The following is a 27,484-nucleotide window of genomic DNA, read 5'->3' as shown; positions in this document are numbered from 1 at the left end:
TTTGCATTTTGGGCTCCTGTCTAGCAGCAGTGAGCTGTTGAGGGCAGGAAACCATACCTCTAAGCTCCAATTTCCTCCCTTACTAGGTGCCCAGTAGATACTGGAAGAATTAATGAGTTTGTGAATGAATGAATACACGAGAAGCTCTAGATGCTCTTGCTGCTGTTCAGCATCATCATCAAAGGACCCCCCTTTCTTCTCCTTTCCGACTTCTATCCCTCTGTGCAGGCCCTTGGACCTCACAGCTGGGTTTTTGCTGAAGCTGCCTGCCTGGTTTGTCACATTCAGTGTTTCCTCCTCCAGGTCATCTCTCATAGTGCTGCCCAGTTAATTTCCCAGAAAAAAATCCATTTCTTTCATATTGTTCTCCTCAAAAATGGAATGATTTCCCATTGCCTCTGGGATAAAGCTCAGAACTCCTTAGCCTGGCATTCAATACTGACTATAGCTTGTCCTTGATAGTCCTTTAAAAATTATTTTAATTGTAAATATTCCAAACAAATTGAAAACTGTAACAGACACTCATTTTCCTACCACTGAAATTAAACAAATGTTAGCATTTTCGCCATCTATTTTTTAAATAAATAAGCAAGCAAACATTACAAATGCAGGTAGACCTCCCACTCCTTTCCTCCCCCCTCCCTTTCTATTAAAAATAATAATTCCCCTTTTTAACTTTATCTCTCACAATTCACCATGTGAACCTTTTGGCCCAGTTGGGTTCATCTTCTCGGTGAAATTGCTTTCTTCTTTCTTCTTGCTTTGAGGCTCAGCTCATTTTCCACTTCTTTCAGTTAAGCTTTCCCACCAATCCCCTGATTTCTAAATTGCTGTGCAAGTTATTGCTCCATTGCTGGCGTGGAGACAATATTCTACCAGTGACAGTTTTTATGCAGCAATTTCATCCTGGTATTGGGTTTCTATTCCCCTTATAGTAATTTTTTCGTCTTGCTTTATATTATAGTTGACTGTCTGCATGAACTTCTTCTCCATTAGATAACAATGTTGAGAATAAGGTCTGAGTCTTAGTTTTGTTCACTCATTCACTCTGCAGATATTGACTGAGTGCCTGAGCTCCAGGAATTGTTTTAAGCACTGCAAATACAGGAGTGAACACAACAGATAGTTGCTGCAATTGTGGAACTTATATTCCAATGGGGGGAGGGAGAAAATACAAGAATAAATGAATATGCCAAGGTGAATAATGCTAAGGAGGAAAAAGAAGCTGGGGAGAGCCTAAAGAGTAAGGGAATTCTATTTTAGATGTACTTTAAATATATGTATCTCCTATGTGCTCCACCTCACTGCCAAACACAGAAGTGGCTCAGTACATGCATATTGCTTGAATTGCACAGTGTGCCCAAATAGGTAATATTTGATTACCTGCTTGTGAAACACTACCCTATGTAGACCATCCGTCTTGAAAGGTAGTTGCAGGAATGTAAATTCTAATCTTTTGATGCCAGGAGCACATCTGGGTTGTGCCGTCACCCTATCAGTGTATGTGTGGAAATGATAACAGATTTTAATACTACTTCAGTAGAGCACAATTAAGGAGGGGAAATCTGATTCCCAGTAGTGTATTAATTCCACTGTCAAATGGAACCAATTTGGCATCATCTTTCCTAATGTGCTTCTTCAGCCATTGGGCTGACGGAAGGTCCATGTTTCATAGTGTTCCCTATGTGGTGGTATTGAACTATGATGCCAAGAAGACCAATGTCCTCTTTCTAATTCTTCTAGCCTCCAGGAAAGGATAAAATCCCTCAGCTTGTCACTTAAAGAAATCACTGCCAAGGTAAGTACCTTTTTATGCCAATTTTCTAAAGAAATCTCTGAAGTTTTCTCTTGACTTAGTTTCGTGTCTAACTCACAGGACACCTGGGCTTTGGAAGAAATGTGGACTTGGCAAAGCCATTCTACAGGCCAAACGATGAGCCAAAGAGCCAGGGGCGACGGCCGTTCCCATGGTAGAGGTCCCAACCTGTGGTCCCCCTGGGAATTAACTAGTTTGGCCTTTGCTTCAGAACAAGCTGTTGATGTTGGGGAATGGAAACGACTGTGCTGTGCACAACCAAATGTCTTTGCTTCAAAAGCCTTTCTGGATGGGGATAATCTGACAAATTAATTACTTTTCCTCCTGGAAAGGCAAGGTTCAGGTTCCCCACAAACATACGGAAATGGTATGTTGTCCTTTGTGTTTTAAAGTTTTTAAGTTGACTTCTGAATGATTTTATCTGCCTATCTTATCTGCCATTTGTACTTCATATCAGAAGCAGAGTTTGTGTAGAGATAGAGCACTCTTTCAATATTCTCTGGGAGCACACAGTCCATTCAATTAAATAGTCAGTGTCACGGTTAGTTAGGATAACCACAGTTTCCGAAACAGAGCCCTTCCCTACAGAGATAGTCCTACCCGACTGAGTTACTGGAAACTGTGTGGTAGGAGCCATTACTCCTTGAATTATTGCTAAATGTGTGGCAGAGAACTAGGTATGAATCATTAATTAGTTGTGTTAGGTCTGGGGATCAGGGGTGCTTATAAGATGATCCAAATGTAAAAAGAAGAGGTTTTGGAGCAGAAAGCAGCGCAGACAAGAGTCTCCTGGCCTGGAGGGAAGGTTTTCTTGTTCTCAGTGCCCAGGGAAGGAGATCAGGAAGAGCTCCTATGGTCTTGCGGATCACCACAGCTAAGCTTAGACTGCCGATGTGTTGTTCGCAAAAATGTCCAGTTAGTCTGACCCTTTTCCCAGTTTCTGTGTCTAATTCATTTCTGAGAACAGCATTAAAAGATTTTGCTGAAAATCACACAGCAGCAGTTTGACGGGCCGTTATGCCCCGCATAAAAGGAGAGCTTCCTGGTAGGGGTAAGTCTTATCCATTAGACAGCATTGGGGCCAGGGCCCTGGGCAAGTTTGAACCCTGCTCTGCCTTCCTGGAGAACTTTCCACGAACGTTCACCCAAAGAAGAAGAGCAGGATGAGACTCAAGGCTCTGCTTTATTCCGGGCAGCGCGAGGACCAGAGTCCCCAGGCAATTCTGGTAAAGGACTTTTGTCTTAGGCTCCCATGCTGGGCGGGGCCAAGACCTTTTCCCCTGCACACCTGTAGGGGCAACAGAGACAGATTTGGTTTACCAATTTTGTTGTATGAATCAGGAGAGGGAGTGTTAGAGAGCAGACCTGATTTCTGCCTGACAAGTCACAGCAATGTCGCCCGCTAGTATTCATGGCCCTATCGATCTCTGCCACTGTGACCTCCAGGCGATGCCCAGGGAGGTGAGGGGAGGCCGCAGCTTCCTGGATGGGGAAGGCGATAGATGTATTCCTTCTCCTGTGTTTTCTTCTGTAAATATGTGCCATGTATCAGCGTGGCCTAATTTCTGTGTAGAATTAAAAGGTGGAAGGACTTGGGTTTGGGTGTATTGAGTATCAGAAATAGTGTGTGTGTCATATGAATGAGTCTGTATTCCAGCCGTGAGAATGCAGGTGTGCATGTTACATAATACAGATGGTGTTTATATATGTGTGTGTGTTTTTATGACATTTAATATTGTGTTCACACACATATGCCCATAGGCACACGATGCTGCCACTTGCTGATGCTCTCAGCTACTGTTAAAGCTACTGGCTTTGCCCAAATGCCAAAAGTGGTTAGCTTTGTTTGCATACCTTCTCTAATGCATTTATAAAGAACTTATAATTCCCTTGCTTTTCCATAAAATTAAGGAATTCATATTTAGGATTTTAAAATGTAAATGTAAAAGCTCCATTTGATAATGAGTTCCTCAGGGTCCAATTTTATTTGAAAATAAAAGGAAATGCAGATTTCCTGGGGCGTGTATGTGTGTGTATAGGGGTGTGTGTGTGTGTGTGCGTGCACATCCATGAATGTGTGTGTGTATGGGGGTCACATATTAGTCTACAGAGAATTAAAGAAAAACTGCCTAGTCACACAAAACAAACTTCTGCTTTGAACTTGATTGGCTGGTGACCTTGAAGTAGAGATTGCAGCTTGGCAGTTTTCTTTCTTTATAGTATTAGATATATAGATTTGATATTCTTTCCATTCCTCCCTCAAAGGGAGGTGGAACCGTCCTTCCACTCATTATATTTCTTCAACTCTTATGGGGTTACCCAAACCAAAGGTAATTGAGGGATAAATGAAATGGAAGAAATAGTTGGAAATAAATGAGATATCTGGAGATTGGTAGATATTAGATTACATCCAGCAGCGCCTGAAAGAATGTGCATTGCCATTTAATAAGATTTAGAGAGGTTGTTTCATATTAATAGTGACAGCTTGAAGGATAGATTTGCTCAACAAAGGAGAAACTGACCCAGTTATGATTAAGAGATACTGTTAACTAAAATGAGAAACGCAGGACATCCATTGGTTGAGACATAAGAATTATGGCTGGTGTTAGGGAGTTAACAGAAATGTTTTCAGACTTCCCGTGACATTCTTAGACGAATGGGAGGGGATGTGCCAGTCATCAGGCATCGAGCCAACTTGAGACAGTGCTGGGGGGAAGGTGTTCAGAGTGTCTTCCTTCTAACTCCCAGTTGTGACTTCCTGACAAATCTCAGGACTATCGAAAGGGTCTCGAAATTAATCTCTTTGGACATGTAGCTGTTCAGTAATGCTGGTACAAGCTTTGGTTTGGAGGCTACCACCCTGTTACCTTCATCGAGAGTGAGTTTTATGGTGGGACCGGCCCAATGGCACAACAGTTAAGTTCGCACATTCTGCTTCTCGGCTGCCCAGGATCATCAGTTCGGATCCCGGGTGTGGACATGGCACCACTTGGCAAGCCATGCTGTGGTAGGCATCCCACTGCTATAAAGTAGAGGAAGATGGGCACGGACGTTAGCTCAGGGCCAGGCTTCCTCAGCAAAAAGAGGAGGACTGGCAGTAGTTAGCTCAGGGCTAATCTTCCTCAAAAAAAAAAAAAAAAAAAAGAGAGAGAGGCAGTGGGTTTTATAAAGAGATTTAGGAAATTACAGTCACTTAATGGGGAAAAAAACCATGTTTAAGGCCATGGGAGATATGGCGTAGCATTTTAGGCAGGATGGGTGATGTCTTTGATTCTAAAAACAATCTCAATTTCAATCTCAAACTGATGGTAGCTAGTAAGATCTAGAATCTTCTGGGGAAATTAAATTTTATATTTTCTCTGGGCTCTGTGAATCCAACTGGAATCTTAGATTTTTAGCAAGAAAAGAGGAATGCTTCCAGATAACATCCTTTGTGGATCACCCAGTCAACTGTGCTGTATGCTTTTGTTGAACTGGAAGTTTTTCTAGGTAGCTCATTAATCTGAGTAGAGATATCAATTGAATATGTGGTTTTAGCTTTCAACAAAAGAAAAAATTTGCGATGTTTTAGCTTCAAACAAAATGAAAGCTATCCGAAGACATTTGATAAAAAAGAAACGGAAATTTAAGATTTTTGCTATTTTTGAAAAAGCAAAGAAAAATATAGGAAGTGTTTGGAGTGTCCTGGAAAAAGAAATGGTAAAACCTGCAAACCTCACTGAGATCCACTCACTGAATCGATCAAATCTGACTTGCCAGCAAGCATCTACCCTCAAAGTTTCATTAGACAGCATCTCTGAGTAATTCAATCTCGCGTGCCGCTCTGCCCTTGGTCTCAACGTCTGTGCACCTTATTTACTGCCTACCATGTGCGAACACGGGGCCAAGTCCCTGCTCACATTGATCTTGTATCCTAGCAGAGAGAGACAACAGAGAAACAAAGGAATTAAAATAAATAGTGTGTCAGCTGGAGAGGATGCCATGGAAGAACATCGAGCGGGGAAAGGCGGAAGGGGAGGGCGGGCAGAGGGGGCTGCTGCTGTACCAGGTCATCAGCAGGCCTTTCTGCCCAGGTGACATTTGAGCAGAGCCCTGAAGGAGTGAGTGGGCTAAGCCAGTGGGGCAAGAGTGTTTCAGAAGGAGGGAGTCAGTGCCTCTGGGGCAGGGGCAGCCACAGTAGTGAGGTGGTTTTAGTTTGTGGTTGCGCCCTGTTGTGTTAGCTCACGTCTGTTTTGTGTTTGGGTGTGGGGGAAGGTGTAGGACCTGTGTTTGGAATATGCCAGTGCTGCTTTATTGATCTTTCCTTCCTTCCTTTTTTCCTTTTTCTTTTGCTTTGTTGGCTTTTTAAGAACTCCCCTCCACTTTCTCTTTATCACCCCTCTTAATTACTTATAAACCCAGAAATCTCTGACCTGGCTGCTCTGTGCCTTCTGATGAATAAACGATGATGGGTGGCTGTTTCTCTCCCTCTAGATCTGTCTGAGTGAGAGACTCTGCAGTACTCTGAGGAAGAAACTTAACGATATTGAAACCCAACTCCCAGTGCTGCTGGAGGCCAAAATGCTTGCCGTATCAGGTAACTGGAAATACAGGAGACACTGAAGCGGGTGGAGTGGACCCATGACAACCAGCACCACATCCCTATTCTGTCCTTGATGAACAGTCTACCTGTTCCTTATGTCGTACTCAGACACCTCAGAGCTTTCCTGGGGAGTCTCACTAAAACCCGTGGAATAAATGGGCAACGCAATCTCCTCATTCAAGGATGGATGAGACTTTGAAAAATACACGTGCACGCACATTATAAAATACGCTATTTGTGTAGGTACCCTATTTTAGACTTCCAGTTTCTGTTTCTTTAAGAGTTTAGATGTACTCTGTATGCCATATAAGTCTAGCTGATGTTTACATAACGTTATGTATCTGCAGATGCTCAAGAAGGATTATTGGATGTGACCAACCCTTCCTGTAGGGGGAAGGAGTAATAACATGGGACAAGGAGATGCGCTCATGTTAACAGTCTAGTCATTGGTGATAGATGTTTGGAGGATCTTCCATGGATCATAATCCCACCTTAATCTGGTAGTTATTAAGGGGTATGTTTTTCCATTAATCACTAGGTTGCAAACACGAGTCTCTGAGAATAGTATCTTACTCTTCTTTTGAACAGTGCTTTTAAACATGCCTCAGCACTTTTTACTTTATTTTATTTTCACAGCAGCTGTATTAGGAAGGTGGGAGAGATGCTGGGATCCCAACGAACAGATGGGGAGATTGAGGCCCTGGGGTATGTCCTTTGGTTGGGTTTACTCACTCAGCTGAGTGGTGGCAGGTCGGGGTCTAGAGTCCAGGTGTGATACATGGATTTTAGCTCAGTTGCATGACATCCTCCAGGATTCTCTGAGTTTTATAGGTTGAATGAGCCCACAGCTCATCAGCTTCAGAAGAATCATAAAAATTTAACGAAAAGGTATAATAATTACATGTATGGGTTTTAAATGGCATTTTAAGAGGGAATACAATAATTGGCAGCTTCTGCTCTTCAGATCATTAAACAACTAATGTTGGCAGCTACGGAGCAATTTGGTCCCTGGTGCAGTCACACGTGTTATTTACAACCAGTAGAACGTCGACATGTGAATGTGGGGCTTGGCTCTTAACAGCTTCACATGCCATTTACTTGGAATTATGGCCCCATTTGCTCAGAGAAAAAAGAAGATGAACATCATCTTGCTTCTGAGTTAGGGTTTTTGCCTTTCCTAATCAATATATCTTTCCTAGGAATACAGGTGGATGTGTCTCTATTAAGCCCAAAGGAGGAGATGCATCATTCAGGCAGCAGAGAGGTCCCTGTCTCAGATGTGAATAATCTCTTTTTAGAATCCTGGGGAAAATTCTTAAGATGGTATATTGCATACAGGGCCTGGGTTTTCTGTTTAGTTCTTTGATCTGCTGAGAGAATCGGTGAGGCCTGATCAGAGGAGGGATGACCTGAATTAACTGGGATGGGAACTCACGCCTTGACCTCCTGTTTCCTGATTCCTCTTTAGGCCCTTGGTGACCCGGCCTTTTAGTCACTGGGCTAACCCCGTGGGTTGTGCTCTTGGCAGCGGGGGGGGTCATCATTCTTCTGCAACTTCTGCACATGATGCGATTTCTGTTTCCTTTTGAGCTATACTCACGGGAGGGAGGGCCCGAGGAGTGAAAAGTTTCTTCCACTGGGATCCTGACGGGCCTATTGGAGTACCTTCGGAGTGGCAAACCCTCACTCTATTAGACAGAAGCCACAGGACAAACTCTCCAAGAGAAGCCTTTCTCTATTTTGTGCTCCCTGTGAGAATGCTGAGGGACAATGCCCTTGAGAGTCTTAGAAGCCCTGTTGAATGGAGAGGATCTTAAGATTCTTAGAGGGCCTTTCGTCAGTCTGAAACTTTCTATGATTCACTGTCTTAGATCTCCCATTCTAGATTTGATCTATGCACTGGGGCCCTTCCTTAATTTGAGAGGCATTTGCTATCTGCAGAGGCTGGGAATAAGAAACAGTTTTAGGGCTGGCCCGGTGGCACAGTGGTTAAGTTCGCATTGGTTAAGTGGTTCTGCTTCTCGGCGGCCCAGGGTTCGCTGGTTCAGATCCTGGGTGCGGACATGGCACCACTTGGCAAAAGCCATGCTGTGGTAGGCATCCCACGTATAAAGGAGAGGAATATGGGCACGGATGTTAGCTCAGGGCCCGTCTTCCTCGGAAAAAAGAGGAGATTGGCAGAGTTAGCTCAGGGCTAATCTTCCTCAAAAAAAAAAAAAGTTTTATTTTCAAACTCAGCAAGTCCTAGCTTCTTTATATTTATTAGTGTATTCTTTAACTCATCTCTCTTTTCTTGCATTTTATGGGCTGTGACAAGAAGCCAGTAGGCCCTTCTGTATTCTGCCTGGAATCTCCTTGGCTATGTGGTTAACTTCATGAGGATTTCTGTTCTACCTTACTTCAGCTTGTTAATGTTACCAGCCTTTCTGTCACTACGTTACAAGGGTCCCCTTTCCTCCAGCTTCCAATATTTTTCTTGTTTCTTTTTCAGCCTTCACTGAAGCCTGTTAGGCTTCTGCCTGCCACCTGGTCCCAATGTCAATGCCTCAGATTTTAGGGGTTTGTTCTAAGCAGCACTCCACTTTCAGATACCAAAATCTGTTCTTATCATCAATTCCTGCATACTGAACCACCTCAAGACTTAGTGACTTAAAATATGACCAATCGTTTATTCTGCCCATGAATCTGCAATTTGAGTAGCGCTTGGCAGAGATAGCTCAGATGGCTCAGCGGGGGCTGGAGAATCCACTTCCAAGATGGGCACTTATATGACCAGCAGGTTGGTCTGTCTGTTGGTTCCTGTCTATGTGAGCCTCACTATATCCAGCTTGGTTCTTTACAACATGGCTGCTAGGTTTTAAGAGTGAGTCTTCCAAGAGACAGGAAATGGAAGTATCTTCATTTTTAAGGCCTGGACTCAGGAACTGGTATGTGTCTCTGTTAATGTGTGATAAATTACCTTAAAACTTAGTAGCTTGAAACAATAAACATTTATTACATCACACGGTTTCTGGGTGTTAGGAATCCAGAAGCAGTTTAGCTGGGTGGTTCTAGCTCAGGATCTCGCACGACCTTCCTGTCAAGAAGTAGGATGGGAATGGTGTCACCTGAAGGCTTGATGGGGGCTGAAATATCTGCTTTCCAAGCTCATCCACGAGGCTGTTGGCAGAAGGCCTTGGTTCCTTGCCACATGGGCCATGCCATAGGGCCACTCATGACATGGAAGCTGACTTCCCCCAAAGCAAGTGATCTGAGAGCAAAAGCAAACAAGGCAGAAGCCACAGTGCCTTGTTAGGACTTAGTTTCCAAAATCTCACACTGTCACTTTTGCTTTAGTGACTAAGCCCAGCTCACACTCAAGGGGAGAGAAAGAAGTTTCCACCCCAAGAGAGCAGTATTAAAGAATTTGATGGGCACGACCATAAGGGTGTCACTTCTGTTGGATTTATCAGTCAAGCTATCCTGGGGCCCGATTCAAGGGAAAAGGGACACAGATGACAACTCTCAATGGGAGGTATGCCAAAGACTTTTGGGGCCATGTTTTAAAAAGTGCCACAGCAACTAAGGAGGCAGTAGGATTTTGTGAACTGAAGGTGTGGTCAGAGAGTTTTTCAGGCACAGGGAACGGCGTCCAGCACCTACTTAGTGCAGGCCTGGCTCTCGGTAATAAAGGTGCAGTATTGGACAGGACAAGATCCATTCCCTTTGATAGTGATGTTCTGGGTTGGCCTGGATGTGGAGGAAAAGCACGACTGTGTTTTGGGGAGGAGGAGTAGTCTAGATTGACTAGAGCATAGGGTCAGTATCATGGCATGGTAGGAATAAGCTTGTCCACATTGGTTAGGACCCAGATGCACGGGGCTCTGAATTGCAGGCTGAGGATCAAAGCATTGGGGAGCCATCCCCCCCACCCCTTTTCTAAGCAGGGTAATGACATGACCAAAGCCAGACTTTAGGAAGCCCAGTCTGGTACATGGTGAGATAGAGGGGGGAATGTCTGGGGACCGGGAGTCACTGACTTAACTAGGATGCTAGCAATAAAAAAGGAAAAAATGAAGGCTAGTATACAAAACGTTCTGTAGATACTTAGAAGAGCCATGGGGCTATTAATTGGTATTAATATCTCCAGCTGAGTGTGGTACAATGTACATGAACAAAAATAGCTAGAAAGCCCATCATTTCTTCTTGAGTCTAGGTCATATGAGATAAGAAGGTAGACAATGGTAATACATCAAAAGCCGCAATACCTCAGACTTTATTTTGCCTTGTACAACGGATTCTCCAAATTACCGGCAGTCCATTTCTTAGCTACTGCCCCTGCGGCTTTCAAGTGTTCTATAATATTAATATATCTTTCTCCCTTGTCTTCACCGACCTATACAATCTTGACTTAACTGCATCTTCTTCATCTCTTTTCTTTCCCTTCTCTTGGCAGAGAATGATTTCGTTTAAATTATACACTCATCTTTCTCACTGTATCCAGGTAGGTTCTGTTGTCACCGTCCTTCCCAGAGAAGGAAAGTGCATTCCTTTAGCTCTGTGCATAGAGGCTTAGAAGGAGAAGCTGACCCGGGCAGACAGATCTCTTTTTTTGAGAACAGAGGCCATCCAGTGTAGGAAATACAAGCTTAGGCTTTGGATCTGAGAGGTCTGTGTTCAAGTCCAGCTTAATCACCACCTGGCTGGGTGACCTTGGACAAATTATTCACCCTTTTAAAGTCTTGTCTCTTCATCCATAAAATGAGGATAATAGTAACACCCATGACATTAGTTTGTTATAAGAATTAAATGCAGTAGTGAATTAAAATAATGTGATTTATTAGTATAGTAATACATGAATCACAAATCTGAGCATGATGTTTCCTTGCATAGAGTAAATATGTGCTTCCCTAGCAATTGTTAGCCGTGTGTCTGAGTGGGAGGGGATTTGGCCAGAGGCTGACTCCTTGAGCCGCTGTCACTCACTGATGCAGGTTCCTGCCTAGTGTACCGGTAGGAAAAGGGCTGTGGTGGCTTCTACACCCCTCATTGCAAGGTGGCTCTAGCCCCAAATGCCGATGCAGTCTCCTGCCTGCTGAACTACGCTGGGCCCCTCATTGATGGTGAGGATTGTTTGTCCATTTGGTTTTCAGTGCTGAATTCAAAAGCGTGGAGCCCTGCTGGGTCCTCTCCCCAGGCCATATATTAACCTTAGCCCTGGAGGTCTGGTCACTGTCATGGCTGGATTCTGCCCAGTAAGATGAACCAAGAAGAGCATCTTCTCGTGGCCCAGAACAGGTCTGATCTAACTGCCCACTTCAGGCCCCTTTCCTTCAGGCCTCTCTAAGGTTTCTGGGTCAAGGTTGAGAGGCTTCTTTGCACAGGAGGCAGCCCCAGACCCACGTCGTTGAACTGGCTGTCTGAAAAGGAAACAAGAGCAAATTTCTCAAAAGGTGCTCCACAGAAGGGAACTCAACCCAGACAAGGGCTCCTTAACCTCTTTGCTGCCCTCACTGAAAGCTCTACCCTCTGGCCCTCTGGGGGCAAAGTGAGGGGACGGCCTCGGAGCCCTCTAGAGAGTGTGTGGGTGTGACTGACACAAGCTCTGTGGTTAAGATGTCAACATTGGAAGTATGGGCCTATCTCTGCTCTTGAACCGTTCTGGGCCTTGCCCACCCATTGACCTCTAGCAATGGGCACTTTTGTCTTGAGCTCAAGTTCAGTCCCACCCTCTCCATGCCAGGCCCTCCTCACAGCTGTGTCCTCCTCAACCCTTCTCCAGTTCCCAGAACTTTTCCTGCCCAGAAACAGAAGATATTTATGTGGTGGTAACCCACACCTATGACTCAGCAACAAGCATCTTTCTGCATGTTGTGTATCCTTGGCCATCCATCTTGGACTCTGGGTCTGCACTGTTGTGGAGACACAGTCCTGAATGGGGCCCCAGCTCCTGTGACGGGGCTCTACCTCTGTCTGTGCTCTGTAACCTGACTAATATCCCAGTATTCATCTGGCATGGGGCCTGTCATGCTCTAGCCATTTCCTCTCCCCTAGGATTAAGGCTCAGCTTTCAAGTACCTGGCCTCTGATATTTTTCTGACATTGACATCATGCATGCATTTCTGGCTCCAGCTTTCCTTGCTTGAATCATCTACCATTATTGATCTGGTCCATCTGTTGAGTCACCCTGCTGTATTTTTCTTCGGCTTTGCCTAATGCCTGGCACTCAGGAAATAGTCCATAAGAGTAATTGTTTTTTAAAAAAATGGATCCTCATTTGTTGATTGCTGATCCCCAAAATCTATTTCTGTACTTCCTTTGGGTCTCCCCTCAGTTTGTGGTACATTTTCTCTCCCACCTGCCTCCTACTATCTCTTTCCAAGGAACAAACAGTTCAGATAATCATTTATTCTTAAATAGCATATCAAGATGTCTCTGGTACTCCAAGCCAATTTTTTTTTAAAAGATGGTTTTATTCAATTTGACTTTTTCTTTGTAGAGAATAAAACCTGTCTACTCTTAGAATGCATTAGTTACAGATAAATGTGTCTAAATGGCAGCCTGAAATCTTCTTTCTTAGCTTATGATTTGGGGGGAATAAGAACATTCTAGAAATAAACTATGTTTTCTAGATAAGCACAAAATGTTTCCTTCTCTCTAGAAAATGTCTATGGTTTAGATCATTGGCTGGGGGGAGATGATAGGCCCAGTAAACATATTTCAAAGATGATGTCTATCCAGTGTGTAAATAACAACCCTCCAAATGAGAAGAAGCAGAGGGGTTGATTCAGAGCTTGCTGTGGCGGGGGAGTCAGCCACCATCACTGTGTTTGGCAGAGACTGCAGGGCAGGCAGAGGAGTGGGAAAGCTTTGTAGTGGAAAAAAAGAAGGCTTCAGCTGTGATTGGAGGCTGCTGGCCTGGGGAAGTTGAAGGCAGGCTGACTAGAGCATCCTTTGTGATTGGTTAGCGGGGCATTTAGGCTTTCTCCGGTTGGTCCTAAATTGGAAGCAGAGACATAAATTAGGGAAGCTGTCTGTCAGTGATCAAGTCCTGGCCATTTTGGGCCAATAGTTACAGAAGTTTTTGTTTAGCTTCCTGGATTGTCACTGGAGACAGCAATCTGGCTTTCTACAAGTCTGCCTTAGAGCCGGCTGGCCTCCTGGGCTGGTTATTGTTGATACATGGGTTGATTTCCTGGGCAGGTTGTGGCTCAGGCTTCTATTCTATACATGATCTTGCCATTGTCTGTTCATATATTTAGTCTCTCCCCAGGTACCACATTTTCTTAAGCTGTTAGAAGCTGTTTTACATAAAATCTGGTAGGTGCCAGTGCTGTGTTGCCCCTCGTCTTCTCTAGGGAATGCGTGGACGTCTAAAATGTTTGATGTGCAAAGCCAGTCTCGGGCCTTGCTCACAGAAAATGCTTTCACTGTCTCAGGAAATTATGGTGACTGGAAGAAAGAAGCAAAATAGACAGAAAATGGCAAATTCCAGCTGCAGGAGCTTCCAGGGAGAGGTGGAGGGCAGTTGGCTGCGCTTGTCTGTTGGACAAAGGCCCCAGCTCCCAGCAGGTGGCCCTGATGACAGTACTGAGGGGGGGGCTTTGAATGCGGTCTTGCCTAACCATGTGGATTTGAGCTTGGAGTTCCTCAAAAGATCCGGTGTCATGCCAGGAAAAAGTTGCAGGACTCTATTATTTGTAGAATCTGGTGGTTTTCAGCACTGGCTTTGTTTCTTTTTCCCCAGTAAAGTATAACTCAAATCTGAGTAGGTAAAAGTGGATCATTTTAGGAGGATCGTTATAAACAAAAATGTCTGTGGACCCAGGCAAGTCCCACGTGTGTGCAGTGTCTCCCTAGGCAAAAGGCATAGTGAGGCCTGAGGACAGACCAGAGGAAACATTGTATCTGAGCACAGCATCCGTCCCCCAACCCCTTTGTGCTCCCTCCCTCTATGGATGATTTGTGGCCATGTTTTGACCAAGTCCCTTATGGAGCTGTATTTGGTGGAATAGGCACTAACGTGAGGTTGGAAGAACGAAGTTCAGTTCAGCAACCTCATGTGGGATTTTAGAACTCCAAAACGTTGTGACTTTGGGAAAGGCCCCCTTCTGGGTCTTAGTTTCTTCAACTGGAAACCAAGAACAATCATAAGACCCCCTTCCCAGATTGTTGGGAAGACGAAATGAGACAATTCATATAAAGAGAGCTTTGTAATCTATAAAATCGGACTCTCCAATAATGACCTCAAAAAATGACCCTGAGATACTATGAAGTGGGTGGGGGGAGGATATTGAAATTCAGAGATGCTGAGGATAAAGTTAGAAAGACCAGAGTGGGTAAAATCAGCTTCGGCTTTGGCATACACCTAGAGGTTTCTAATTGTGTTATTTGTAGAATAAAATATTTTGACAGATGCTTTAAAAAACTGATGGGAGGGCCCAGTACGGTTCCCTTGCTGCATAGGCAGCCGCTGTGCAGCATGGTGGCGAAGGCAGGATGTTAATCTCTCCACAAATCCCCCTATGGCATTTAGAGAAGGGCCCATTAGAATTATGGAGATTGGGGTCACCAAGTCACTGAGGGGACCTCCTTCAGCGTTCAGCATTCACTTTTCTAAATTTTCATCGCAGAGCTCTTGGCCGGTTTCAGCAATCAGGGAGGGCTGCATCAAGCAAGATTTACCTCCTGGGCTTGACTCTGAGGCCAAAATGCTTATAAAATATTAACTGAGGGCAGTGTAGCATTTTCTCATGGCTTGGGTTTTGATATGAACTGTCTCTTTGGGAATTTACACTCGTTCTGCATATATAACACTTCTACATCTATCACTATGCATTTTCCCAAGCCGTATTCCTTAGGATCAAGGAAGGGACCTAGGTTTTAATTAGTGATCTCTCTCATGTTTTATTTAGGACCCTGATATCTAGAACTTGAGATGAGTTGTAGGAGGGTCTGAGGATGTATTTCCAGCGAATCTTCTGTAACATACACCTGCTCTGCGTATGTAGCCTCTTCTGATTTGCTTTTAGAGGTCTTTGCTCTCTGAATTATTCTCGGGAGGAGATTGCACACTGTGGCTTATTTTGCCTGGTATCTGTGCCTACCTGACTTTTTGGTGAACCTCTTGCTGGAAAACACGGTCCAGCAGAAGGGTTGAGGCTCCCTAAGGCCAGCCCAAGAAGGGACATTTGAAGTCATCACATTATGCCTGTGGCTGCTCTGCCAAGAGGTAGTCACACCTCTGGGACTGGGCCTCCCACATGCTCCCAAGAGCATGGAGTGTCCCTTGAGCTTCTTTGCGGCACTCCATAGGCAGCTCCCCCCACAACAGCCTTAACGTGGTCATTGTTCTGGATGGAAATCACAGATGCAGGAAATATTTTAGTTGTGTTTCTATTTACAACTCAAATCTTGTGGAAGTCCAGCCTGCTCTCCTTATCAAGACTTTGTTTTTCCTAAATAGGTCCAAACTCACTGGCTTGGCATTTTGGGCCCTTTGCCATTTGGATCCAACTTCTTTGTCAGTCTAATCTCTGTCTCAGCCACATGTCTCCTGCCACCCGTTGAAGACAAGATCCTTTGCCCTTCAACCAGGTTTCCCATTTCTCCTTTTGGAAACCTTGCATTCTTTCCTCATGTAAACTTCCTCTGTCTCCCCTTCTGGAACAATCTATCTTCTCTGAGCTCTCCTAGCGTGTGTTTACCTATGTCTTACACAACATCTTACCTCCTTCATTTAATGCTCTCCCTCCTGGAGAGCAGGGCCCGTGCCTCGTTCTCTGCTGTCTTTGCCTGCTACAGCGATGGACAGAGAATAGTCTCAAAAGACATTTGTCCAATCATGGAATTGAAAACTATGGATTTCAGTGACAGAAATCATACACGCTGGGTGTTCAGAAGGCTTTTAACGTGGGAAAGCATTTTGTAACCTTTCCCACATTTATTTCAGGTTGAAATCTGCCCATTAAATAATAATAATAAAGAAGTAAACAGCACAGTTTGGTACATAAGAGGAGGGATTCTGGAGTCATGTCTGAGTAGGAAACTTCCCTGTATTTCGTTGCTATGCAATCGTCAGTTAGAGATTTCATTTTCTGGATTTCAATTTTCTCAATTGTAAAGTAGCAGTAACAGCATGTGTTTCAGTGATACCCCATTATTTTATATACTACTAGGAAAGAAACATTACTGTCAATTAAACAGTGAAACAATGCTTTCTGTGCCTTAGAATTCTTATTTTACACTTAATGCAATAGCTCTTTTAGCTATATTTAGGCTTTTGAAGAATCACATATTACTCTTTAAAAAAGGAAAATGAATTGGTTGACGTTTTCCTAAAAAATCTTCATATTCAGAGTCTGAGGGTTCCGAAACACATTTCAACTTGAAGTAGTCGAGGCTCGTGTTTTCCACACATTATCATCCTCTATGTCAGTGAAGCTATTGGTGATGCAGCTTTTTTTCCTCTAAGAACGAACTACTGGTTCCTGTAGAATTTTCTGCCAAGCTGCTAACTCTGTCGTTCAAATTTTAAATGCTGGTGCTTTCCTGATCTTACAAATCCACGTCACCAGAAGGTTTTCAGGCAACAGCCAGGACTCAAATGGTCCTTAAGTCGTTTGTCCATTGAAGCGCCAGGGGGTTGCAGATGGTCAGCTAGCTCCCCAAGAATAACAATCACCTAACATCAACTTCATCCGGGCTATCTCCTGGCTGATAGCGACTGTGGATACATCCCCATTTCAGAGATGTTAACATGTAGAAAAGAATGTGCCTCTTAGAATAGTGAAGACAGGGTATAACCTCCCTCCCAGGGTTGTAATGTGGTTTAAAGGAGAGAAGGTTTGTAGCTATTATTGCAATTATGCTTATAATAAAGTCTTAGGAAGGGTAATGGAGCCCTCTAGAAACGATAACTATTTATGGAGCACTCATTAATGTGATATATTTATTAATTTATGGTATAATTTTCATATTTAAATTTTCCCTAATATGTTTTTTCCTTTTTTATTGAGATTTGATTTACATTTAATGAAATGCATGGATATTAAGTGTACAGGTCTATGAATTTTGACCCCTGTGTTAGCAGCAGCCCTATTAAGATGTTTTCATCACCCGGAAACATCCCTCTTAGGCCCCTTCCCATTCATTATCCCCCACTTCCCCAGACAGCCTTTGTTCTGATATCTTTTACCATGGATTAGTTTTGCCTGTTCTAGAACTTAACAACGATGGGATAACGTGGTAGGTACTCTGTGTCTTTTTCTGAGATACTTGCATGTCACTGTGTATGTGAAGAGTTCGTGCCTTTTTTGTGCTGAGTAGTCTTCCATTGTGTAGACATGCCATTGCTTCTGTGTTCTTCTCTTGATGGACATTGAGGTTGTTTCCAGTTTGGGGCCATCATGAGTAAAGCCTCTGTGAACGTTTGAGTACAAGTATTTTTGTTTACATGTTTTCATCTCTTGGGTCAACATCTAGAAGTAGAATTGTTGGATCAAAAAGGAGGTGTATGTTTAACTTTATGAGAAACTGGCAGAGCTCTTCTGAAAGTGGTTGTACCATTTTATACTCCCACTATGTATGAGAGTCCTGATCACTCCACATCCTTGCCGGGGTAGGCAGTTTCAGTCTAGTTAATTTGAGGCATTTGAATGGTGGTGTAGTGAAATCGCTATGGCTTTAATTTGCATTTTTCTGGTGACTAATCATCAAGAATACTTGTTCATATGTTTATGGGCCACTTGTATATCTTCTTTTGTACAGTACCAGTTGAGTCATTTGCTCACTTTTCAATAAGGTCATTTGTGTTTTAATTATTAAGTTGTAGGGGTCAACTTTGTCGGATATAGGTATCGTAAAACATTTTCTCCCAGTCTGTGGCTTGCCTATTCATTTTCTTAATGGCACTTTTTGATGAGTAGAAGTTTTTAATTCTGGTGCAGTCCATTCTTATCCATTTTTTTCTTTTATAGTTAGTGTTTTCTGTGTCCTCTCTAAAGTTTTTGCCTACTCCAAAGTCAGAAAGATATTCTCTTCTATTTTCTTCCAGAAGCTTTATAGTTTTCACTTCTACATTTAGGTCTGTGATCTATCCCTAATTAAATTTTGTGTATGGTTTGATGTATGTCTAAGGATAACGTTTTCCCCATATAGCTAGCTAGTTGTTCGACTAAGCGTTTGTTGAAAATACTCCTGTTTCCTCATTGACTTGCTTTGGCACTTTGGTTGAAGGTTAATAGTCTGTGTGAGTGTGGTCCACTTCTGGACTGTCTACTCTATTAATCCATTTGTTTATCTTTTTATATGCCAATGCCATACTGTCTTGACTTACTGTAGCTTCAGTGTTGGTTTGAAATCAAGTAGTATATGTCCTCTAACTTTGTTCTACTTTTTTTTTTTTTTTTTTAAAGATTTTATTTTTTCCTTTTTCTCCCCAAAGCCCCCCGGTACATAGTTGTGTATTCTTTGTTGTGGGTTCCTCTAGTTGTGGCATGTGGGACGCTGCCTCAGCGTGGTCTGACGAGCAGTGCCATGTCCGCACCCAGGATTCGAACCGACGAAACACTGGGCCGCCTGCAGCGGAGTGTGCGAACTTAACCACTCGGCCACGGGGCCAACCCCTAACTTTGTTCTACTTTTTAAGGATTGTTTTGGTTTATCGAGGCCTTTGCATTTTCTTTTACATTTTAGAAAGCTTGTCAGTTTCTACAAGACTCTCATGAGATTTTGATTGGAATTGTATTGACTGAATAGATCAATCTGAGGAAAATGGAAATCTTAGCAATATTCAGTTTTCCAACGTATGTATATACAGTACCTCTTTTTAATTATTTAGGTCTTCTTTCATTTCTCTCAGAAGTTTTAAAAATGGTTTTCTGTGTAGAGATCTTGCACATGTTTCTTTATCCCTATGTATTTTGAGTTTTAAAATATCTTGTATATGGTATATATTTTTAAATCCACCTGTCAATTGTTTGCTGCTGATATTTAGAAATACAATTGATTTTCGTATATTGACCTTGTATCCTGCAGCCTTGCTAAATTCAATGTTACAAATATTTTGCTCAGTGCTTTTACAGATGTTTATTCTTGCAGCTCCATCTATGATGCAGGTGTTAGTGTGATCATATTTATAAGAAATTTGAACTGACATTACATGTGACAATTTCTTTGCTCGAAGTCAGGCAGTTTGAATAACAGGGGGACTAGGATTTGAATTTAGGTCTCGTCTGACTCCAAGGTCCAGTCCTTTCCACCCTACCTTAATATTTCACCTCTTTGACATTTGGGTATTTGAAGGAGTGATGCCATGTAGCTTCCCTGGGTTTCACTGGGGCATTTTTGTGTCATCAAGGGCATGAATTGGCCAATGGAACCCTTAAAACAGAACATAACAAGACTAAGATGATAAAGAGACTGGTGGCTTCCTAGCTTCAAGAGGACAGTCTGTTTTTCCAGATTCCTCCACAGAAGACTGTCAATGCAACTGAATGTAGTTGCAAAGTTCAGTCCCCTTTACTCACACTGTTGGTGCACGTTAGCTGTCGCTAAATCTTCCATGTGTGGGGATGCTGTAAAGTTTGTTTTCCCTCCTTCTCTCCCACAATGTGCTGCAGGAAACCATTTCTGTACAGCGAAGGAGCTCACAGAGGAGATTAGGTCATTAACATCAGAGAGGGACGGGCTGGAGGGACTCCTCAACAAGCTGTTGGTGCTGAGTTGCAGGAATGTCAAAAAGCTGGGACGTGTTAAAGAAGATTACAACAGCCTGAGAAGAGAACTGGACCACGGGGAAGCCGCCTACGGTAAGTAGTCACAACTGCGGCCTGGCGAAATATTCATATTTATTGTATTGTGTGGCCAGGCGGGGCGTTCTGTGCTTCATGTGAACATTGTCACTGTGAAAGGCATCCTGGAGCACACAACAGTATTCCTGGAGGATTTTTTTGGCAGCAGCCTTTGCAAATAGGGTAGAATTTCTTGTCAGCTTTTGTTTTGCTATCACATGTGACATCTTTTCTTTTTCTGTCTTGTTCCCCTCCTCTACTCTGGATTTGCTAATGGGCTGGTGATTATTTAGAGCAATCTCTCCCTTGGCACGGGTCTTGCCAATTTTCTGTTTGACAATTATCTTCCTTTCGCTTGTTGGCTCAGTCTTCTGGCTCGCGCAATCACAGACGAAAGCAGGGCGACTCTGAGAAGACTGAGAAAAGACCATGAAGCGGCTTTTCTGTGTGTGAGCTTTTCCGAGAGCTTCTTTCCCCAGGAAGAATGATGTAGACATGCCAATGCTGCCTTAGCCCAAGAATCTGCTGGTCAGAGGAGTTCAAGTATTCTTGTGTTCTTTTCCTGACCAGTTCTTAAGATAATTGAGGTCACCTCGAGGTTTGCTCCCTGAGGGATAGTCTTGGAAGATGCCAGTTCAGTCCAAATCGGTAAAGTGAAAACCTATTTCTTAAAAAAAAAGTAAAGGATTTCTGATGATTCAGTTTCCAATATGCGGAAGGAAATCATAAGAAGAAAATTCAGATTTAAAATATATTCGATGCTGGAACCTGTTTCTTCACCAGTAAAATGAGAAGAATAATATCCATCTCATAGGCTGATTAAGTGGTACAGATTAAGTGGGGTAACTTACAAAGATCCTGAGTTGTGTGTGTGTGTGTCTATTTGCCTCTGTAATACTCTTAGGAACTAGAAGTGACGTGACTGGAGGGCAGGGGTCATACGTAGTATGTCATGGTCCCTAAATAAATGTTGTTTACTAAGAAAACGAAAGACATATGCACTAACAAGTGACTATATGTACAAAGTATGCTTATTTAAAAAGAAATAAGAAAAAATGGGGATATTAGGTAGCCAGATTCAAAGTAGGGCTAAAATGTTGCATAAATTGAAGTAAATGAATGCTAATATTTAAAACCAAATAAATATGAAATCAGCTGGCAGAAATAGGTGCGTCATTTCGCTGTGAATACATTTTGTTTGAAAGCCTTGCTAAATTGTGTCGAGAGAGGTTTCTTCACAGAGTCTTGTGAATCACACATAGGGTGTTTAGTTGCCATTGTGTCTTCTTGGCAATGGACACCTCTAAGTTGGCTCAACAACTCGGAGCGTCTTTTTTTCCACTTTTGTAGGTCAAGCTTTGTTTTTGCCGAATATGTAACTAGAGACGGTGTGTTTGAGCCTTAATATATAACTATAGTACTGAGCAGTGACAATATGATCCCCCAAGATGTAACAGTGTGGTTTATTACGTTATGATAAGAATGAACATTATATATATATATTTTTTTTCTTTTAAAGAGTTTATTTTTCCTTTTTCTCCCAAAGCCCCCCAGTACATAGTTGTGTATTTTTAGTTCTGGGTCCTTCTAGTCGTGGCATGTGGGACGCTGCCTCAGTAGGGCTTGATGAGCGGTGCCATGTCCGCACCCAGGATTCGACCCCGCAAAACCCCAGGCTGCCAAAACAGAGGTCATGAACTTAATCACTCGGCCACGGGGCCAGCCCTGAACATTATATATTTTAAATGAATTTTTGCTATTGACTTTTTACATGCGTCAACAATGAAAACTATGAAATTTCTCATGTTACCACCACATAATTTTTGGCGCAAAATGGGGAATCTAGTATATCTAAGAATAAAGAAGATGTAAACAAATTTGGACAAATTTAGTCCAGCAATATTTTCATTGGAACAGTTGAGCTCTGGAAAGCCATTAATATCTCTTTAAAAAAAAAAAGAGCTGTACAGTATTTTTTGAATCTCATCTTTGTCACTTCACTATTTTCAAAATGATGAATAAAACATAAACAAATGGAATGAGAGATTGTTACCATGGATGATTCTAAATTGCAGATGGCTCATTACTGTTGTGAAGGTGATCTTTATGTTTTATGCTGGGGTTTAGCTGAATCAGCTGCCCTTTCTCTAAGCTTTAGGCTGAAGCTAATTTTTAACCAACCCGAGGTGACTTGGCTTCAGGTGAACCAAATTAAAAATCTTGGGTTAGTGAGAGTGTGGGAGACAAATAAATAAATAATGAATTCCTTAGCAAATTGAAATTTTTATCTATTGAAATGTAATAAAACTAGGCCAAAATCCATATTCTGTCATTTGTTGGATTTTTTTTTTGTTTTTTAGATTTTAGTCTTTTCCTTTTTCTCCCCAAAGTTCCCCGGTACCTAGTTGTATATTCTTCGTTGTGGGTCTTTTGTTGGAGTTTTGAGAGTTAAAAATTCAGGAGGAGCTCTGAGCTCGTTTAAATGTAGAGCAAATACAAAGGAATGGTATGTATATAAATGTACGTACTGTGAGCTGACTCCTTTTGCTCTTAGATAAAACATTTAAAAATAAGACTATGTAAGAAATGAGCAATATGTAGTGCTATTAAAAACAGATTTTGATTTCCAGCAGTGGTTGTAGAATGCAACATTCAGGGGAAAAAGCAATTCAGGGATGGACGAGCAACTCCATAATAATGGGGACCCAGGCTCTTCTATTTTGTTCTCTGTGCCCCTCAACATGGGATGTGTGGCCCAAGATGGCTGACCCAGCCACGTGTATGTCCAAGTCCATCCAGGCACTCTGTTGCGATAGCAGAAGAGGAGATGTACAGTCTTAGGAGGCAAGGAGCAGTCTTTCGCATACAGAGAACACCTATTGACGGGAAGTGAGCATGTAATGACTCATCACAGATGAACCTGCTTTGCTCATCACTTACAATATCATTACATCTTGTGTCTCTGGCTAGGCTATAAGTCCACTGAGGTCAAGCACTGTCCTTAGGTTTCATTTGTATTGTTGCAGTCTTCAGCTTGGTGTCTTTAAAAATTGTAAATATACCATAAATAGCTGTCCATTTACTGGGGCCAGACATTGCAGTGAAACATTAGTCCTTTCTTCCTGTATTTTGAATTACAGACCCGGCCCTTGGATCTTCTTTTTAAAAAAATTTTAAAATTCATTTTCCAATTTAACGAGGGCAACAATAAGTTTGATAGTCTTTCATGCAAGATGCTCGAGTCGTCTGAGTCAGATATTCAGATTGGGGTGTCAGCAGACAGAACAATATGAGGAAAAGGGACTGACTATGCCAAAGTACTAAAGGGCGAAGGGAGACAGAAATCACTGAATCCATTGACTTTTGTCATAGTGACACAGTCTCTATGAAGAGGCGAGAGAGGGGTATGTTTTAAGTCCTATCAACTGTTCTTAAGACTTCAGGAGAACACGTTTGAATTCTGAGCAATTTTAAGTGCAGTGAAATAGAATGAAAAGCTAAGTCTATCTTTCAACCCCTGAATACTTATGGAAATTAACTATGAACCTTTAATTATCGTGGGTTTCAATGTTTTTATAAAGGGAGAGTAGGAAGAAAAAAATCAGTCACTTTTTTACAGTTTGCTGCTTCAGTTTTTCAGAAAAAAGACAAACCCTGAGATTTACACCACTGTTTTTCCATCCCTTGTGTGTAAGTTGGTAATCTGTATTGTACTTTGTTAATATTGTTGATTTCGCACTGTAACTCAGATATAAAGGAAGCAGACGTCAAGGGGAGAGATTTAATCACAGAATAATCAGGGCTAGAATTTTAAATAGGACATCATTAGCATGTTAATGAATTTTCCCACTTTATGCCAGCTGCCTAAGTCAAAAAATACTGCAGATGTAGCTCAAAAACCCTGCCGGGTCTGGGGCCCAGTGAGCTGTCAGGAATCCATGTTGAGGATCTGTAAAATATGTAAAGGATTGTCAGTGCGAATGTCAAATGGCAGGATTTCGTGTTTTCTGGGAGTGATGGCTGGCTGCGTCCAGTTTTTTTTTTTTTAATTTTTTTTAAAAATTTTTTTCCTTTTTCTCCCCAAAGCCCCCCAGTACATAGTTGTATATTCTTTCGTTGTGGGTCCTTCTAGTTGTGGCATGTGGGATGCTGCCTCAGCGTGGCTTGACGAGCAGTGCCATGAAACACTTGGGCCGCCTGCAGTGGAGTGCTCGAACTTAACCACTCAGCCACGGGGCCAGACCCTGGTGGCATCCAATTTTAAACTCATTTGCCTTTCAGTAAGTAAGGAGGAAGTGGAAGGCGGAGAAGGGGCAGTTTTTAAGAGTAGGAAAGTTGGCATGGACTCAACTTTTCAGTTATGGTTTGGGGCTAGCCCCTGCCTTCTGCTTTAGGTTAGAAAGGCCATCTATCCACACTGACACGATCTTGCCCTTATTTTTGGACTACCTCGTAATTTTTGAGCTTGAAATAGCTAATAAAAGGAAGTATGACATCCTTTAGTGAGATATTAGTTTAACTCTGAAGCCCACGGGTGAAATTTCTTTCGTTAGTCACCTCACATCTATTAAGAAAAGGCTTTCAAATTAGAGATCCTGTGCTTTACCGGGTCTGAATATACACATTTATCAGATGTATTTAGAAGAAATTTTCAAGAAAAATTAGAAGAGAAGAATAAAATCTGTCTTATTTTTTTGTGGGGGGAGGAAGGAGAATTGGAAAAAAATGTGTAACAAAGAAGTAAATAACAAATTAACAAATAAAATTCACAAGTTGAGACAGAAGAAAATGCTAATGACAAGTGTGAATTATTTTGGTTGAGCATATGATGTGATAATGAGCTTCCTAGAAGCCAGGGCAAAAAAGACAGTTGAAACATCATCCCTATTCCTCAAAAGCAACTTGAAGCACCAAGTTTTCAGGAATGTGGAGTGGTATTAAATTCTTAAGGACAATTCTTTTGAGAGCATAATGGAAAGTCCTTATAACAAATGCAAAAGCACTTTTCATATTGCTGTTACCAACCACCTCTGGGGGAAAAATATCAAGGGATGCCTTCAAAGCAGGAGTTTGTGGATAGACTGTGAAATTGTACACAAATTTCAGATCTGTGGGTATGGACATTTTTTTTCCACACAAAGATCCAGATTAAGAATCAGCAGATTCTTAAAGGAGTCATTCTAAGTGCTCCCAAATTTTAAGAAACATTATGTTAAAATATAATACCATGGAAGTGAATTAATGAGAGCTCAGGCTAATTAAGCTTAAATATGGAATCTTCCAGTGATCTAACACAATTCAAAGATGAGACTGCAACTTCAAAGGGTGGCTGGATATCATATTCTGTAGACTCGCCAAATGTCACCTCTCTCCTCTGAGCTTTGACTAAGATCAGCACAGTAGACAACTTTGCTGTTTGGGCCAGAACAGTGACAGAGTACCTGATAACTAAGGACCAAGCTACTTGTCTTAGAACCAGAGGAGTGTTGCAGATTCTGTGTGGGGAGGAACTCAGGTTGTTACACGGGAAATATCTTATTTGTGTCTGCCTTTCTAAACTGGAAATTCACGTTTGTTTAGATTTAAAAATATATATCCTACAAACCTTGGGAGGAAAACTTATTTTTATAGATTTCCAAATCTTTTTTTCTCAGGTTTTCCCATGGCTGAGCTTTCGCATCTCTAATCATTTACCTTTGATTCATCTTATTAATTTATTATGTTGTGAGGTTCCCAGTTAAATATCTATTTATCTATTTGCATTTTTAATTTCCCTCCATGGCTTTTTTTTTTTTATTTTCAATTGCATCGCTATTAGTATGGTTATTTCTCTTCAGCCACTTTTGCCTGTGAGTTTCTGAGCTTGAAATTTGCAAATGTCTTCCTTCCTTTTTTTTATTAACTAATTGTGATAATTCTTTTGGGAGGTAGCCATCTCCACAACAGCGTAAAAAGCCTGTATGAGGATGTGGGAGGCCTCAGTTTAATTTCAGTTCTGTTTTTGCTAATCATCTGCATAGCACCTGGCATATATAGGCATCACAATGTGAGGTTTGATGAATGAATGATCTTTAGCACGTGACTGGATTTTCTCTCCTTCTCTGTTGCTTGATGTATGACACAGTAGAAAGAGATCTCTACGTTTCATCTTCATCCGAAGACCCATGGCTTCAATAAGCATTTACTGAGCACTTACAATATGCCAGGCACCATGCTAGGCCTTTGTGGTCCAGAATGAATCAGACAGTCCCTGAGGCTACTTAAGTCCCTGCTCATTCTAGTTCCTTCCAGTATTGAATTCCCAGGATTCTATCCAACTTTGTTCATTTTTTTCTTGCTCTCAACTATCTCTGATCTCCTCCTCCTATTTTTGTCCGTGTAATTTTTTTTAGAAATCTTTACCATTGTTACGTCCTCTTCCACCTGTCTCTCCATTTGCTCTCTATACTCCCTTAACGATACTTCAGTCACACATCCCCCGGGTGGGAATGCAATGATGATTTTCATTGTGTTTCATACCCAGTTGCAATAGACAGATTTTGGGCATGCTGATTTGTTTGGAGCAGGAACTTACTTCTATATGGTAGGGTGGGTACATGTGACTCTTACGTGTCTGACAGACGTTCTACTTTGTAGCTCATTCTTGGCAACCAGTGCTTTTCCTAATCCCTTTTACAGTTCATTTGGACTCTGGGCTTTTGGTAACTTTGGTGTGTATACACACACACACACTCACACACTCATACACTCTCTCCTGAAGACTAAGGGAAGAATTGTGAGTGGAACTCCATGATTCCTGGAGGAATGCTCCTTGGCCGTGAAGGCTGTTTTTGGGGAGTGAGGGGATTATTTGTTGCATGGGACTGTGCCACGTATTGAAGAATCTTTCTCACCCCTGATGATTGTCTTTTGTGCAACTCTTCCTCCCACCCCCTTTTTTAAATGTCCCTGGGTGGGAGCAGTACCACCCTCAGTTAGCTGAACAGCTTCAGCATTATGTTATGATTAGAAAATAGATCATTACTATGATTATTAGAACCTAATTGGAATTAGTAGTCTTAATTCTCCTATTCTTATTATCTTTTATATAGATCCTCATAGGTTTAAAAATGAGTTAAGACTTCTTCCTCTGCTTTTTACAGTATATATTCAGCATGTATTTATTGGGTCCCTTGCTCTGTGCACAGATTAGCTGTGACCATAGTGGATTTAATATTGTCTTTGAAAGGAAAGAATGATCCCCCGTATGTTGTCGCTTTCTCTTCAGTAACAAATGTTGGTTATTTCCTTTCTGTTCCTAAGCCTTTCTCTGGG

The 27,484-nt window shown here is 42.1% G+C and overlaps 1 protein-coding gene across 8 annotated transcripts in view; it reads left to right on the top strand.

Moving 5' to 3' along the window:
- Positions 1 to 27,484, top strand: part of DISC1 (DISC1 scaffold protein) — a 339,947-nt gene that overhangs the window by 121,146 nt on the left and 191,317 nt on the right. For 7 of the 8 annotated variants that reach the window (XR_011423792.1, XM_070229105.1, XM_070229094.1 and 4 more), the window contains exons 7-9: positions 1,744 to 1,798; positions 6,290 to 6,392; positions 20,000 to 20,188. Coding sequence is in view for 6 of the 8 variants with exons in the window: in XM_070229105.1 (XP_070085206.1) it covers positions 1,744 to 1,798; positions 6,290 to 6,392; positions 20,000 to 20,188 (347 nt within the window). In the remaining 2 variants the exon portion in view is untranslated. Of the gene's footprint in view, positions 1 to 1,743; positions 1,799 to 6,289; positions 6,393 to 6,745; positions 6,913 to 19,999; positions 20,189 to 27,484 lie in introns of those variants that run through there. The other variant, XR_002809874.2, reaches the window with a different exon arrangement.

The sequence above is a fragment of the Equus caballus genome, chromosome 1 (assembly GCF_041296265.1).
Source record: "Equus caballus isolate H_3958 breed thoroughbred chromosome 1, TB-T2T, whole genome shotgun sequence".
In the NCBI taxonomy this organism is placed as follows: domain Eukaryota; kingdom Metazoa; phylum Chordata; class Mammalia; order Perissodactyla; family Equidae; genus Equus; species Equus caballus.
This window is presented reverse-complemented; position numbering and strand designations above follow the sequence as displayed.